The sequence below is a fragment of the Uranotaenia lowii genome, chromosome 3, assembly GCF_029784155.1.
Source record: "Uranotaenia lowii strain MFRU-FL chromosome 3, ASM2978415v1, whole genome shotgun sequence".
Taxonomy (NCBI): domain Eukaryota; kingdom Metazoa; phylum Arthropoda; class Insecta; order Diptera; family Culicidae; genus Uranotaenia; species Uranotaenia lowii.
In genome coordinates this window covers 367,061,860-367,075,593 of record NC_073693.1, presented here as the reverse complement: position 1 = coordinate 367,075,593, position 13,734 = coordinate 367,061,860, and the positions used below count along the sequence as shown (strand labels likewise).

At 33.3% G+C, this 13,734-nt stretch overlaps 1 protein-coding gene across 2 annotated transcripts in view; it reads right to left on the bottom strand.

The window, feature by feature from the left end:
* LOC129750790 (FH2 domain-containing protein 1) overlaps positions 1-13,734 on the bottom strand; it is a 185,175-nt gene that overhangs the window by 55,081 nt on the left and 116,360 nt on the right. For both annotated transcript variants that reach the window (XM_055745862.1, XM_055745863.1), the window contains exon 2: positions 450-741. In XM_055745862.1, the coding sequence (XP_055601837.1) occupies positions 450-704 (255 nt within the window). In that variant the 5' untranslated portion in view covers positions 705-741. The remainder of the gene's footprint in view (positions 1-449; positions 742-13,734) is intronic.

Sequence of the window (13,734 nt, the reverse complement as noted above, 5' to 3'; positions counted from 1 at the left end):
AGTGTTGATTTGCATAAATCGGAAAAGAAATAACAAAATAATGAAGTTAATTGGACGGTTTAGCATTGGGGACAAATTAGTTCTAGTATCAACATGCATTGATAATAGTGGCCCTTGCTACGTGGTGATGTGATTAACGTCGTTACTCATAGCGTTTTCTTCACGCTTTAAGCATGAAGTGCAAATGTCAAGGGAGGTTGTTGACAAAATAGTTGCTTCGACAGGGGCATGATTTCAACTTTATGAAATTTGAAAGTCGAAATAAACTTACTGGTTTCCAAAAAAGATTTTAAATTATGGTTCTTAATTTTGTTTCAAACCGTGGGAGACCGAGTTCAAGATTTTCTAAGAATAAGATAAGTGGAGCAAGTCCCAAGTGGCCTAAAAGGGAATTTATGTTTTGCTCGATTCCTTTTACAAAAAAACTAAAAAACCCAAATCCACGTTACCTTGTAGTGCTCGAGCGTTTCGATGGCCCTCTTATAGCCGTTGGAACTGTAGGCGCACAGGGCCGACAGCAGCTCGAAGACCTGCTTCTTCACCGTTACGTTGCTGGTGTCCAGGGCAAGGCCAAGTTTGGTGACGTAGTCGCTGTTCTCGACGATGTACTCCAGCCCGATGCGGGAGTCCATCTTGCCGGCCTTGCCCCCGGTGCTGCTGCTGCTGCTGTTGCCGTTTCCGCCCGTTTTGCTGTCGTTGGTCATCTTCTTGGTCGGTCGGTGAGTCTTCTGGCCTGGAAATCTGTGTTGTCAAAGTGGGACACACACGAGAGAAAGAGAGAAAAAAAAAACAAAGATGAAAAATCGTTATTGCTGCGATTGGGTACAAATCATCCGCAGCAGCAGACTTGGCGGGTCCTCCCGACACAACAACAACATAAACAAACTATCAATGCCGAAATGCATCTTCAAAGGGGTGATAAAAACAAAAACAAAAAAAGGAACAGCCGCGGAATTGAATGAATGATAACTTTTTAACAAGCCTACTGATAAATATCTAATGTGTGTTTTTTTTTGTTTTCCGTCTTGGAGTAGGCGGCCTTTGCTGGTTTATTGAAGCACGTTTCTGGCTCAGCGTGGTCTCTGGTCAGTCACTAGTAGGGCAATATCTTGTTGCTTGATCGAAGCATCTGCGTTCAAGGGCTTCTCGCAAGTACCGTGGGGTGTTGGAGTTAAAAAAAGATTTATAAAATGAAATTTTCTCAAATGTAGGGACATAGGTAAATCCATTTTCATGATTAAAATCATTGAACCCTTCACATTTAATCGAGGGGAGGCTTCCATACAAAACCAACGTTTTTTATGCTTCTGTATCACTACATATCTCAAACATACTTCACTAATGAACCCACGGTGCACTATCGACACCCGCTCTAGTGTCAATAGGACGACCATAAATCTTGCTGCAACCGATTGAGTTTGTATCTACGCGGTTGGGAAGCGGCCAGCGGAATCGCGACATCAAACGGATACAGCGACTGACAAGATGCTCTTTGGACGCGAAGAACGCGACACGGGGTGGTGGATAATCAATTTCATTCACACTTGTTCTCCTAGCATAATAGTAAGTAGGGCCATCCCATCTATCCACTTGATGCGTCAACTGCGTGTCCCAAATTTTTTTTCGGAAGTGTCTCTGAGAGTTAAATTTTGAGATGAGGAAGCTCTTCTTGAGAAAAGTAAAGGCGGTTTGACAATCTTTCAAACCATGCTTCTGTTCTTGTAATTGTCAGATAATAAATGTTAATGGATTCCATTAAACACTGGCTTCTGGCAGCTAGCAGTAAATAATATCTTTCCCAGCCCTCCGGAGAGATATTGTTAACAAGTTTTTGCGTAAGTACGTAAATACCCCTTTAAGCATCTGAGGGTCGGTACTTGTGTGATGGAAAACTGGATTAATTAAATCACGAGTTCGATTGAGAACTTTACTATCAATCAGGCAGGGGTAGTCAGAGGCAGATATGCGGGCTTGTCGAGGGTAACTAAGTAAATAATTGATTGACTCACTTCGGCACCCCCAAAACAACTCTTCGGATCTCAATCAATCGACGGATAAAAAGGGGCCGCTTATTGATTGCAACTTAATCTCCATTCACGCGGCTTAGAGTAAACAAACAACAAACACGATATCGTATCCAAGTACCTGTTCGGGATGCAATTAGACTTCCAGTAGCGCTAAGCCAGTCACTCACTCACTCACTCAGTCAGTTACCTACTTGCTAACTAAATGGGCATGTGCGCATATCGTTAAATGGTAGAATTATTACAGCGCCCGAGGGTTTGGTATTTCCGGTTTAATCTTTTTTTCTTAGTTATTTGATTTTTGCGTATACACGATCGCGATTTGCTGTGACCAGTTTTCCTTGCTTCGCTAGCCAAGGTTCTAAATAAGCGAGTGCGCGCGCCCAACCGGTGCAATTATTTCGGGTTCTTTTGCGCGACCCAGAATGAAGCGATTAAGACAAATATTTGTCTCGTGAATTCGTTCTTAGTTGCGCAACTTCCAAACAGCTGGTGGCCAAACTTAGGATTGACAAATCTATTCGATATGGGTGTGGTAACATCATGGTACGATAAGTGATCTGACTCTGCAATTCAAAAGCTGACTTAAGCTAAATCGCTAAATTAAAGACATAATCGTATGGCGTATTATTGCAGTGATAATTGAATATCCATAGACCAGCGGTCGGGGAACCGGGGTAAATTACCCCAAATGGGGTAAAAGTGATATTCTTGGGGGTAAAAGTGAATATTTTGTGAGTGAAAAGTGTATATTTTCATTCTGCAATTTCATGAATCTGTTAGTTTTATTTCGAAAGTGAAGAATTTAGCGGCATATGCAGAAGTGAATATTTCTCACTGAGGCATTCAAATAACACGCTTTGAGAGCTCGCTCAGTGTTTGCGGATACGTTTGTTTTGCTCTTCGTCAAAGGGTAATATCAACTTAAATAAAAATGTTTTGGGGTAATCATTCAAAAAGTTACCCGACCCCTGCCATAGACCATAACGCTTCGAGCCATTCCATAATTACTTTTTTGGAGGCTCAATCCTGATTACCTGCTTTAGATCAGCATATGGTTCAATCATTTATATATTATAGAACCTCAATAACGTTGGGAGCACATGTGCTAGAAAGTGGTGTGCTCGTGGACTTCGATGCTCGATAAATATTCCTTATGTGTGTGAGAATGGGGTTATTTTACAAAGAAATTCCAAATTTTAGAACATAATTATTTGGAATTTCCCTGCTCCCCATTCGCTCTTGTAAAGAAAAATTAAATAGAAAGAAAGTTATGGTAACATCCATTAAATCTTTAAAACATAAGCCTTTCCAAAGATTTCATGGTGAATATAAAAGAATTTATTAGACAAACTTTTGTGCCTATGAATAACGGAACCAAAATTTCTTGAAGGCTTACTTAATTACTTCAACATTACTAATACATGCGTTAAGTGCGTTTGCCCTACTATCGCAGATTTTTTTCCATTTTCATGAAATGTTTTCGAACACGTGCACGTGGGTCACAAAGAAGTGATAAACATAAAATAAACGTAAAGCCAACAGAAACAGAAAATAGACTTTAAAAACATAGAAAAATTGAAAACCATTCAAATTCAATTGATTGGAGGGACTACGTTTTGGAGGAAAAAAATGGCTGAACCAGATAATGCTGGAACGTATAACCTTTTTTAAAGCTTACTATTCTTGAAAATTTGAGATACACAAAGGTATTGAAAACTTGGAGATTTCCATGAGAAATTTCTGGAAAACATTCATTCCTTTAAATTTCCTTTTCCTCAACTTTCCTGTCATTTCCCGCTCTACACAGCACCTAGGGAAAACGATGCTCAAATTCTTTACTTCGCCGAGAGAGGCTGTTACTTTGACACATTTGGAAATAGGATTTTTCAAATTTTTAATCAATTTAACCACTAAAATATTTCCGTCCGCGTTCCGTTGTCATCCTTTGTCATCGAAAATCATGACCTCCTATTCTCGTATTTATAGTTGGAGAAATTTGCTCAATAAAATTTATGAATTCCTTAAATTTCAGGTATCTTACATTGAAACTTAGTTTACTTTGGAAATGAAAAATGTAGCCACCAAGGAAGACTATTTAAGAAATAATATTATTTTATTAAGTACATTTCAGTTTAAAACACTTGTATGCCAGGATTCTTGAAAAAGTGTTAATCATCATTTGGGCAGGATTCCATTATGAAATTTTTTTCAACCCTTTAATGCATAGTGTTGTTTTTAAACAACACTAATAAAAATCCAAATATCTCGAAAACTCATGGATATTTTTCAGTGACATATTCACAAAAAATATTCTAGAGACTAAAAGAAATTTGCCCATGGCATTTTTATCAAGATATTTCAATGTATGAGTGAGATATCAAACAAAGTATGCGGAAAAATTGCGAAAATCAATTTTTTTAATTTTTTGGAAGAAAGTAATTTTCGGAAAATCGCTGTTATTTCTTCAGATTTGCAAATACTAACAAATTTTTTAATCTCAATCAATCACAAACACTTTCCTGCACCCAATTAACAAGGTTTTGAAGAAATTAGCAACCGTGAAATGAACTAAGAATTTCAACTTTTATGGGCCATAACTTTTATAATACTCAAAATAACGACTTCAAATCTGTTGAGTTTTGTTATTCGAATTAAAATGTTATTATTTCACTCAATCAATAACTTCAATACTCAATTTAAAAAAATCATGCATTAAAGGGTTAATCTAAGTTATATGTTACACAAGGCAACAAATTTTGCATTTCTTCGAGGTGCATAGAATTTATGAACTTTCGGCAAATCGGGGGCGCTAATTCCAAATATGCAGTTAGTTTTTTTCTAGCTCTTGTTTTCGAAAACACTTTGGGAAATGGGTAAACATTCATTTTGCACATTTTCGGCTCAACTGTAGTCTATAGTCTGTAGAAAATTACAAAGATTTGTAAATTAAAGGTTTTTAATTCAATAATCAAATTTCCCGAAGATCGCGAGTAATTTAGATTTCTGAGAAAAAAATTATGGAAGTTTTCTTATTGTTTGTTTTTCCCCATTTAAAAAAAATTAACTCAAATTGAATCTTAGGTATTTCTTAAAACAGAAGTCCAATCGTTTTGCAGTCTTCAACAAAATTCATAAATAAATTAAAATCTAAAATACAAAATACTCGAAGACTATCTTCGGCAGTGTCAGAAAAAATTGTAATGTTATCTATTTGAATTTTTAAAAATTGAAGAATTTTTTTTTAAAGCTATACCTATATCTCTGAATTTATAGAATCTAGGCATTAACTGAATCCTTGAAAGAATGAAGGTTAATAAACAGAATCAATACATATATGTTTTATTTTTATGTAGGTTTCTTGGTTCATCAGTTATCACTCTAAATCGATCAATGTTAAAATTTCTGCACGCCATATCACTAAAACATGAGCGTATAGACAAAATCTGGCAAATAAATTTCCGCGTAGCTCAATTCCAGATCATTTAATCTTAAATCTAATGTTCTAAATTCGTCTTGGTACATTTTGTTCCTAAAAATTATAAAAAAAATCGAAAGTGATTGAAAGTTTTCAGAGAAACATGAGCTATCAAACAAAAGAAAGAAAGAACACCAGCCGCAACTTTCTTGAATTTTCCAAAAAAGTTAAAACGGCTCATCGACGGGACTTGAACCAAGGTTGCCGAAAAGGAAAATGTTTTAGACAAAAAATTCTCGAATTCTGTGATTTGAAACTAAAATTCTGTGACGGTTTGCTGTGACGCTTTTTCTATGAAGTTCATAAGGAAAGCATGTCAAACATTAACAAATTGGAAATTTTTTACAGTTTTAAATGAAAAAAAAAAATTCATTACCTTGTTTTCATATTTTCATGAATTATAGTCAGAAATAAAAAGTCGAAAATGACAAAAAAAATATAATTTTGGAAATCTGTACAAAATGTGGAAAATCTGTGATTCTGTAAAAATTTTAAAAATTCTGTGATCTGTGACACGGATGCTGTGACAAATGATACAGATTTTTCTATGATTTCGGCAACCTTGCCTTGAACCCAAAATCCCCGCTTCAGTACAACGGCGGGTTACAGGCCTCATATTTGTAGGTTTTGATAATTTGTAATTTTTGACAAATTCATTAGTTCTGTTTTTTGAGATTGATCATTTATGGTAGTTTAGTCATTTTCCTTATTTCGTTATATTCGACATTCTTTTTCCTCTTGTGTTTTTGTCATTTTTGGATTTGTTGTGACTATTCATTACATTTACCATTTTCACAGTTATTTATTTTGTTCTTATTTTAAAAACTTTTGTCAGTTTTTATTTATTTTGTTCTTATTTTAAAAACTTTTGTCAGTTTTGTTCTTTTTTCATTATTTTTGTAATTTTTTAGATAACCGTAATCACTGTTTAATTTTGTTATTTGTATAATTTTAATTGTGTTTAAAATTTAAAATTTAAAAGGATTCAATATTTTTAATCTTTTTTACCGTTTTGGACCATTCTACTGGGAGCAAAGTTGGCCATGCTCAAGTAGGGTCGTTTTTTCACAGCCGCATTTTCCTCGGCGTGCCTTGAATTAAATTTTTTCTTTAGCGTTATTAAAAAGTTTATCAAAGTTAGTAATTGTAGTGAGTAAATTCATTTCGATCAGAATAAAAATTCTTGGTTTGCTGATACAGATAGTTTTTCGGGAATACCGGTCAATCTGTGCACATTTTATTTGTGGTGTGAAGAAGACGACCTGTGATCTATTGATCTGTAAAGGAGTCTTGTTCGGTTCGAATGAAAGATTCAAACAAAATCGTTTTGATTCAGTGATGGCGAGAAGGAAACTTTTGGGATTTTCATAAAGTCCATAATGACCTTTCTCGAAAAGGCAAAAAATGTCCAGGTAAAGTAGAAAAATAATATTGTGAACGTCGGTGTTTTTTTCTGCGACGATTGCTAAGATTTCTTTAAAATAAAAGCAGTTCGCCGAAGAAGAGTATCTGTTCATTAAAGGAATCAATTCATGTAATCAAAATACATAAATTCTTCGAATATGTCAAGGTCTTGTTTCATCACTCTCAGGAAAAACAGTAAAAGTAAAAAAATACCTTGAAAAAACAGCATTTTGAATCGGACACGTTGTAGGTTGGATACAATGGTTCGCTGTCTTTGAAACAAAGTTGTTAAAAGCAAAGATTTACAATTGTTCTATACAATATGATGGTTTTAGGAGTTGCTGGACCTCTACAAAAAGCATTTAGTGTATTTTGTTTTTCAATTATTCAAAACTCTGCTAGTTTCATTGATTTCCCCACCTCTTTCATATGGAAATGGTTTTGCTTTTCATCGAGAATAATCACAAAAAGGTGATATTGCGAAAATGAGCATGAACGAGCCTTCCAAAATTGCCAATAAAAATCACTAAATGATTTCTATAGAAGTTCAGCGACTTAAAAAACCATCGTAAGGTATGAGGCAAATTTATTTCAAAGACAGCAAACCATTTTATCCAATCTCCAACGTGTCAGATTAAAAAAAAAACTGTTTTCAAGTTATTTTTTTCTTTTGACTGTAGCTCCTGAGAGTGATGTGAAAGGACTTTGGCATATTGGACAAATTTATGTATTCTGATCAGATGAACAATTATGCCGAAGACATCAAAGCCCTAATTTGAATAACAATATAGTTAGCATTTTTATCTCGCTATCGTTGGACCCCTCGGCACAAAATTTTATACCAGAATATACTTTTTGTAAAACTGAACAATGTTGCTGAAGACTGTCTATCTCTTCATCCCTAGGCGCTATTAATTTCGTACAGCTAGATTGATATTCTGCACCACTGTGCGTTGTACAGAGTGTTGAATAATTTTGAAGAAATCGAATTTCAGCGATTGAAAATGTTACGTTACACATCACATTTAAAGACTGTTTGGTGTTTATTTAGTATTTTTGTACTGTCGATTAATTTAATTGACTGATAACTAGCTTTGCTGCATTAGAATAGGAGCTAATACATCGACCACAAGCCTTGAAAAAGAGTTCAACAAAAATTAAAAAAAAATAGTCTAGTGCTTTTAGCCCTGTCTCAGACCTCAAATCAAATTTGTTCGTACAAATTTCGGTAAGAAATCACAAAACATCGATTTACCGGTAACAAAATTCTACATTGTGCATCCTGAAAATGATTCAAAGCTCCGAATATTATCGGGCTTATCACAAGGTAAAGCTCTGAATTTCATTTTATACTCCGTCGAAAGATGAGAATGGAAATTCTTTGTTCAACGATTATGTTGAACCTTATAAATTTCCATACACACTTGTGGTCTCATTGATGCACGGATCTTCTTCTTCTTCTTCGTTTTATGTTGATGGCCAGAGAATGCACGGATGACACAATCCGATAAGTCCATTAGTTGACAGTCTCATCATGTGTACCTACATGACAACAGTCCTACCTGACAGAACCGATCAAGTGGAATCCGTCAGACTGAATAGTGCGGTGGGGAAGTTTCGGGAAATCGTGTCACTTCCATTACGATAGTCAACCGATCGTGTCGTGATAGTTTCATTAATGTTCGACCAAATGTAGACGAGTAGCGCGTGATCAATAACAACAGCACATCTGCCAGCCATCTCCAGATCGTTCTTGGAGTGGTAAGGGGGGATGATCCTTCGTTAAGAATATTCCCATGTGGTTCGGTGGCCGCTAATAATCATAAATAACATCTGATGGATTGAGAGACGACTTCGATCGGTTGAATCGGTAATTGAATACCTACTCGATTTGTTTTCCGATCGAGTGCACCACCTGTCGATTTGCGAACGAACCACAATCGAACTACAACCTATAGATTGAGGTATTTATTCGAGTCGGGACGATGAGATCGATTCCATTCCAAGCCGTTTGAGTCGCGTCGATGTCGTTTAAAAGATTAATATCTCATTCTCGGTTTGGTTTGTTTTTTTCTGTGTGCTCTTTTGTCCCCTGTTGTCTGTCATGTTCTTGTTCCATTTGCAATTATGGGCTGTCATGACCCCAATGATGGTCGATCGTGTCTGCAGATATTGGCGCTCGCTCTTTCGTTGGTGATATATGGATCGACAATAAAAATTCATTTTCTGGTGGGTGGATGTGTGTTCTTAAAAAAACAACGAAAACTGTAGGCGACCAAATCAACAACCAAATGTCACCAGGCCAGTAGAAAGACTTTCCATTATCCAAATTGATCGTTTGGCGACTTTTACTCCAAAGAAGCTCGGATGTCTCCAGCCATAAAATGCTCGTCATTTAGGGGCACTTGAAGCTATCGGAAGTTCACTCAAACCAATCGTGAACAACTGACACTCAACGTTGTTGCTTCCATGCATGTCGTTGGATCATAAATTGAAATTGTCCAATAAAGCTATTGGAATTGCATCGATATTTCCCAGAATAACGTCTGAATGTTGGGATAATTGAGAAGGCGATAGCAATGTGGCATCGAAATAAAGCGATTAAACGGAATGGCGAAAACAAACGAGGGTGATTTACTTTGTGCTTACTGCTAGGAATCACTTGATTGGTAGATTATTTTTGTTAACATGTTTTGAATGTTTGAGTCCGGTCAATCAGTGCCAGAGTGGATAAATTTATAATAATGTTCAGCCAGAAACTCGTTCAATAACAAGTGTTATGAAATATGAAGAAAGCTCCTGGATTTGGATTACGAAATAGTAGGTAAATGTCTCGGAACTTCTTGTTAGAGGTTACGTATTACATTTGTATCTCGCTCGCTACTTGACACCTATATGTAGGTACCTAGTACAAAAGTGGATCCTTTCCATATCGGATGCTGTAAAACACGACTTGAACAAGTGTACCCATAGTAAGTACAATTGTCCGGCACAGATTCCGCAGACAATCAGGTACCATTCGAGGTGTGCTCTCGGTTGACAATATTGCTCCGGCAGCTTTGCAAACATGACATACATACAGATTTCTGTACCTTTTGCTTTGGCAGATACACACAGGACCGGTGACTAACGCGGGCTACCTACAATTTTGTAACACAAGATTACCAACTGCTGCCAGCGCCCACATCCACGACACGCCAAGTGGTGGTCCCTTAGGCCCGGTGAACGGATTCCGTACGCTACACAAAGTATAACTAGTAACACCAGATACAGAGCACAGCACACGCTTAGAAGCGTGCCGATGATACCGGGCTGATCTGCAGCTTGTTGTGGGGCGTGTAACCTTAAGCTTCTTATTTGTTTTATTTTACTACATCAGCAGAATTGTACAGCTGCTGGTCGTCCAGTACTAGGAGGTGCTTTTCTGCACGTTGGGTAGGTCCGGGTACGATTAGCTTGTAATGAAAAAAGGGTGAAATGAGCGGGTTTTCCCATGTAACTCTCATTTGTTGGTAGAGCGTTTTGCCCCATCCTGTCAGAATAACCATCGGAATATTCTGATCTGTCGATCAGACTTTACCACGCCGATCACGCACCGTTTAGTTGTTGGTTTCTGCAGAAACACAAACCCACACCTCGCACACAATTGAGCACTTTTGATGAAGATTTTTGAAGAAAATTTTCAATACAGAATCTGTATCTCAGAAAAAAACATTTTAGAAACATGCACAGATTTCAAAGATTTTTTGAAGACAAAAATGACAAAAAGTACAAAAATGACAAAAATGACAAAATTTACCAAAGTGACAAAAAATGAAGACAAAAATGACAAAAAGTACAAAAATGACAAAATTGACCAAAGTCACAAAAATGAAGACAAGAACGATAACAAAAATGAAGACAAAAATGATAACAAAAATGATGACAAAAATGATGAAAAAAATGATGACAAAAATGATGACAAAAATGACAAAAATGACAAAAAACAAAAAGATGACAAAAATGACAAAAATGACAAAAATGACAAAAATTACAATAATGACAAAAATGACAAAAATGACAAAAATTACAATAATGACAAAAATGACAAAAATGACAAAGTTGAAAAAATAACGAAAATTTCAAAAATGACAAAAATGAGAAAAGTGACAAAAGTGACAAAAATGACAAAAATGACGAATATAACAAATATGACAAAAATGAAAAAATGACAAAAATGACAAGATTAACAAAAATGACAAAAATGACAAAAATAACAAAAAAAATGAAAACGACGAAAACGACATAAATGACAAAAATGACAAAAATGACAAAAATGACAAAAATGACAAAAATGACAAAAATGACAAAAATGACAAAAATGACAAAAATGACAAAAATGACAAAAATGACAAAAATGACAAAAATGACAAAAATGACAAAAATGACAAAAATGACAAAAATGACAAAAATGACAAAAATGACAAAAATGACAAAAATGACAAAAATGACAAAAATGACAAAAATGACAAAAATGACAAAAATGACAAAAATGACAAAAATGACAAAAATGACAAAAATGACAAAAATGACAAAATATGACAAAAATGACAAAAATGACAAAAATGACAAAAATGACAAAAATGACAAAAATGACAAAAATGACAAAAATGACAAAAATGACAAAAATGACAAAAATGACAAAAATGACAAAAATGACAAAAATGACAAAATTGACAAAATTGACAAAAATGACAAAAATTACAAAAAAATGACAAAAATTACAAAAATCATAACAATTACAAAAATTAAAAAACAACAAAAATTACAAAATTTACATTAGAAAAACATTACAAAAATGAGTAAAATGACAAAAATGACAAAAATGACAAAAATGACAAAAATGACAAAAATGAGAAAAATGACAAAAATGACAAAACGACAAAAATGACAAAAATGACAAAAATGACAAAAATGACAAAAATGACAAAAATGACAAAAATGCCAAAAATGACAAAAATGACAAAAATGACAAAAATGACAAAAATGACAAAAATGACAAAAATGACAAAAATGACAAAAATGACAAAAATGACAAAAATGACAAAAATGACAAAAATGACAAAAATGACAAAAATGACAAAAATGACAAAAATGACAAAAATGACAAAAATGACAAAAATGACAAAAATGACAAAAATGACAAAAATGACAAAAATGACAAAAATGACAAAAATGACAAAAATGACAAAAATAACAAAAATGACAAAAATGTCAAAAATGACAAAAATAACAAAAATGACAAAAATGACAAAAATGACAAAAATGAAAAAAATGACAAAAATTACAAAAATTATAACAATTACAACAATTAAAAAACAACAAAAACGACAAAAATAAAAAAAAAATAACAAGAAGGACAAAAATGACAAAAACGACAAAAATGACAAAAATGACAAAAATGACAAAAAAATGACAAAAATGACAAAAATGACAAAATTGACAAAAATGACAAAAATGACAAAAACGACAAAAGTGACAAAAATGACAAAAATCACATAAATGACAAAAATGACAAAAATGACAAAAATGACAAAAATGACAAAAATGACAGAAATGACATTATTGACAAAAATGAAAAAAATAACGAAAATGACGCAAATGACAAAAATTACTAAAATGGCAGAAAAATAAAATGATAAAAATGACAGTTGTCATTTTTGTCATTTTTGTAATTTTTGTATTTTTAAATTAATTTTTGTTATGTTTGTATTTTTGTTATATTTGTATTTTTGTGGTTTTTGCATTTTTTGTCATTGTTGTCATTTTTGTGATTTTTGTCATTTTTGTGATTTTTGCAATTTTTGTGATTTTTGCAATTTTTGTAATTGTTGTCATTTTTGTCATTTTTGTCATTGTTGTCATTTTTGTCATTGTTGTCATTTTTGTCATTTTTGTCATTTTTGTCATTTTTGTCATTTTTGTCATTTTTGTCATTTTTGTCATTTTTGTCTTTTTTGTCATTTTTGTCATTTTTGTCATTTTTGTCATTTTTGTTATTTTTGTCATTTTTGTCATTTTTGTCATTTTTGTCATTTTTGTCATTTTTGTCATTTTTGTCATTTTTGTCATTTTTGTCATTTTTGTCATTTTTGTCATTTTTGTCATTTTTGTCATTTTTGTCATTTTTGTCATTTTTGTCATTTTTATCATTTCTGTCATTATTGTTGATATAGTCATTATTGCCATTTTTATTATTTTCGTAATTTTTTGTTATTTTTGTAAAAATTTAAGTTTTTGTCAGTTTTGTTTTTTTAAATTTTTTGTCATATTTGTCATTTTTGTAATTTTGGATACTTTTATCATGATTGTGAATATTGTCATTATTGTAATTTTTGGATGTTTTTGTCATTTTTGTCATTTTTGTCATTTTTGTCATTTTTGTCATTTTTGTCATTTTTGTCATTTTTGTCTTTTTGCCATTTTTGTCATTTTTGTCATTTTAATCATTTTTGTCATTTTTGTCATTTTTGTCATTTTTTTCATTTTTGTCATTTTTGTAATTTTTTTCATTTTTGTCATTTTTGTCATTTTTGTCATTTTTGTCATTTTTGTCATTTTTGTCATTTTTGTCATTTTTGTCATTTTTGTCATTTTTGTCTTTTTGCCATTTTTGTCATTTTAATCATTTTTGTCATTTTTTTCATTTTTGTCATTTTTTTCATTTTTGTCATTTTTGTCATTTTTGTCATGTTTGTCATTTTTTTCATTTTTGTCATTTTTGTCATTTTTGTCATTTTTGTCATTTTTGTCATTTTTGTCATTTTTGTCATTTTTGTCATTTTTGTC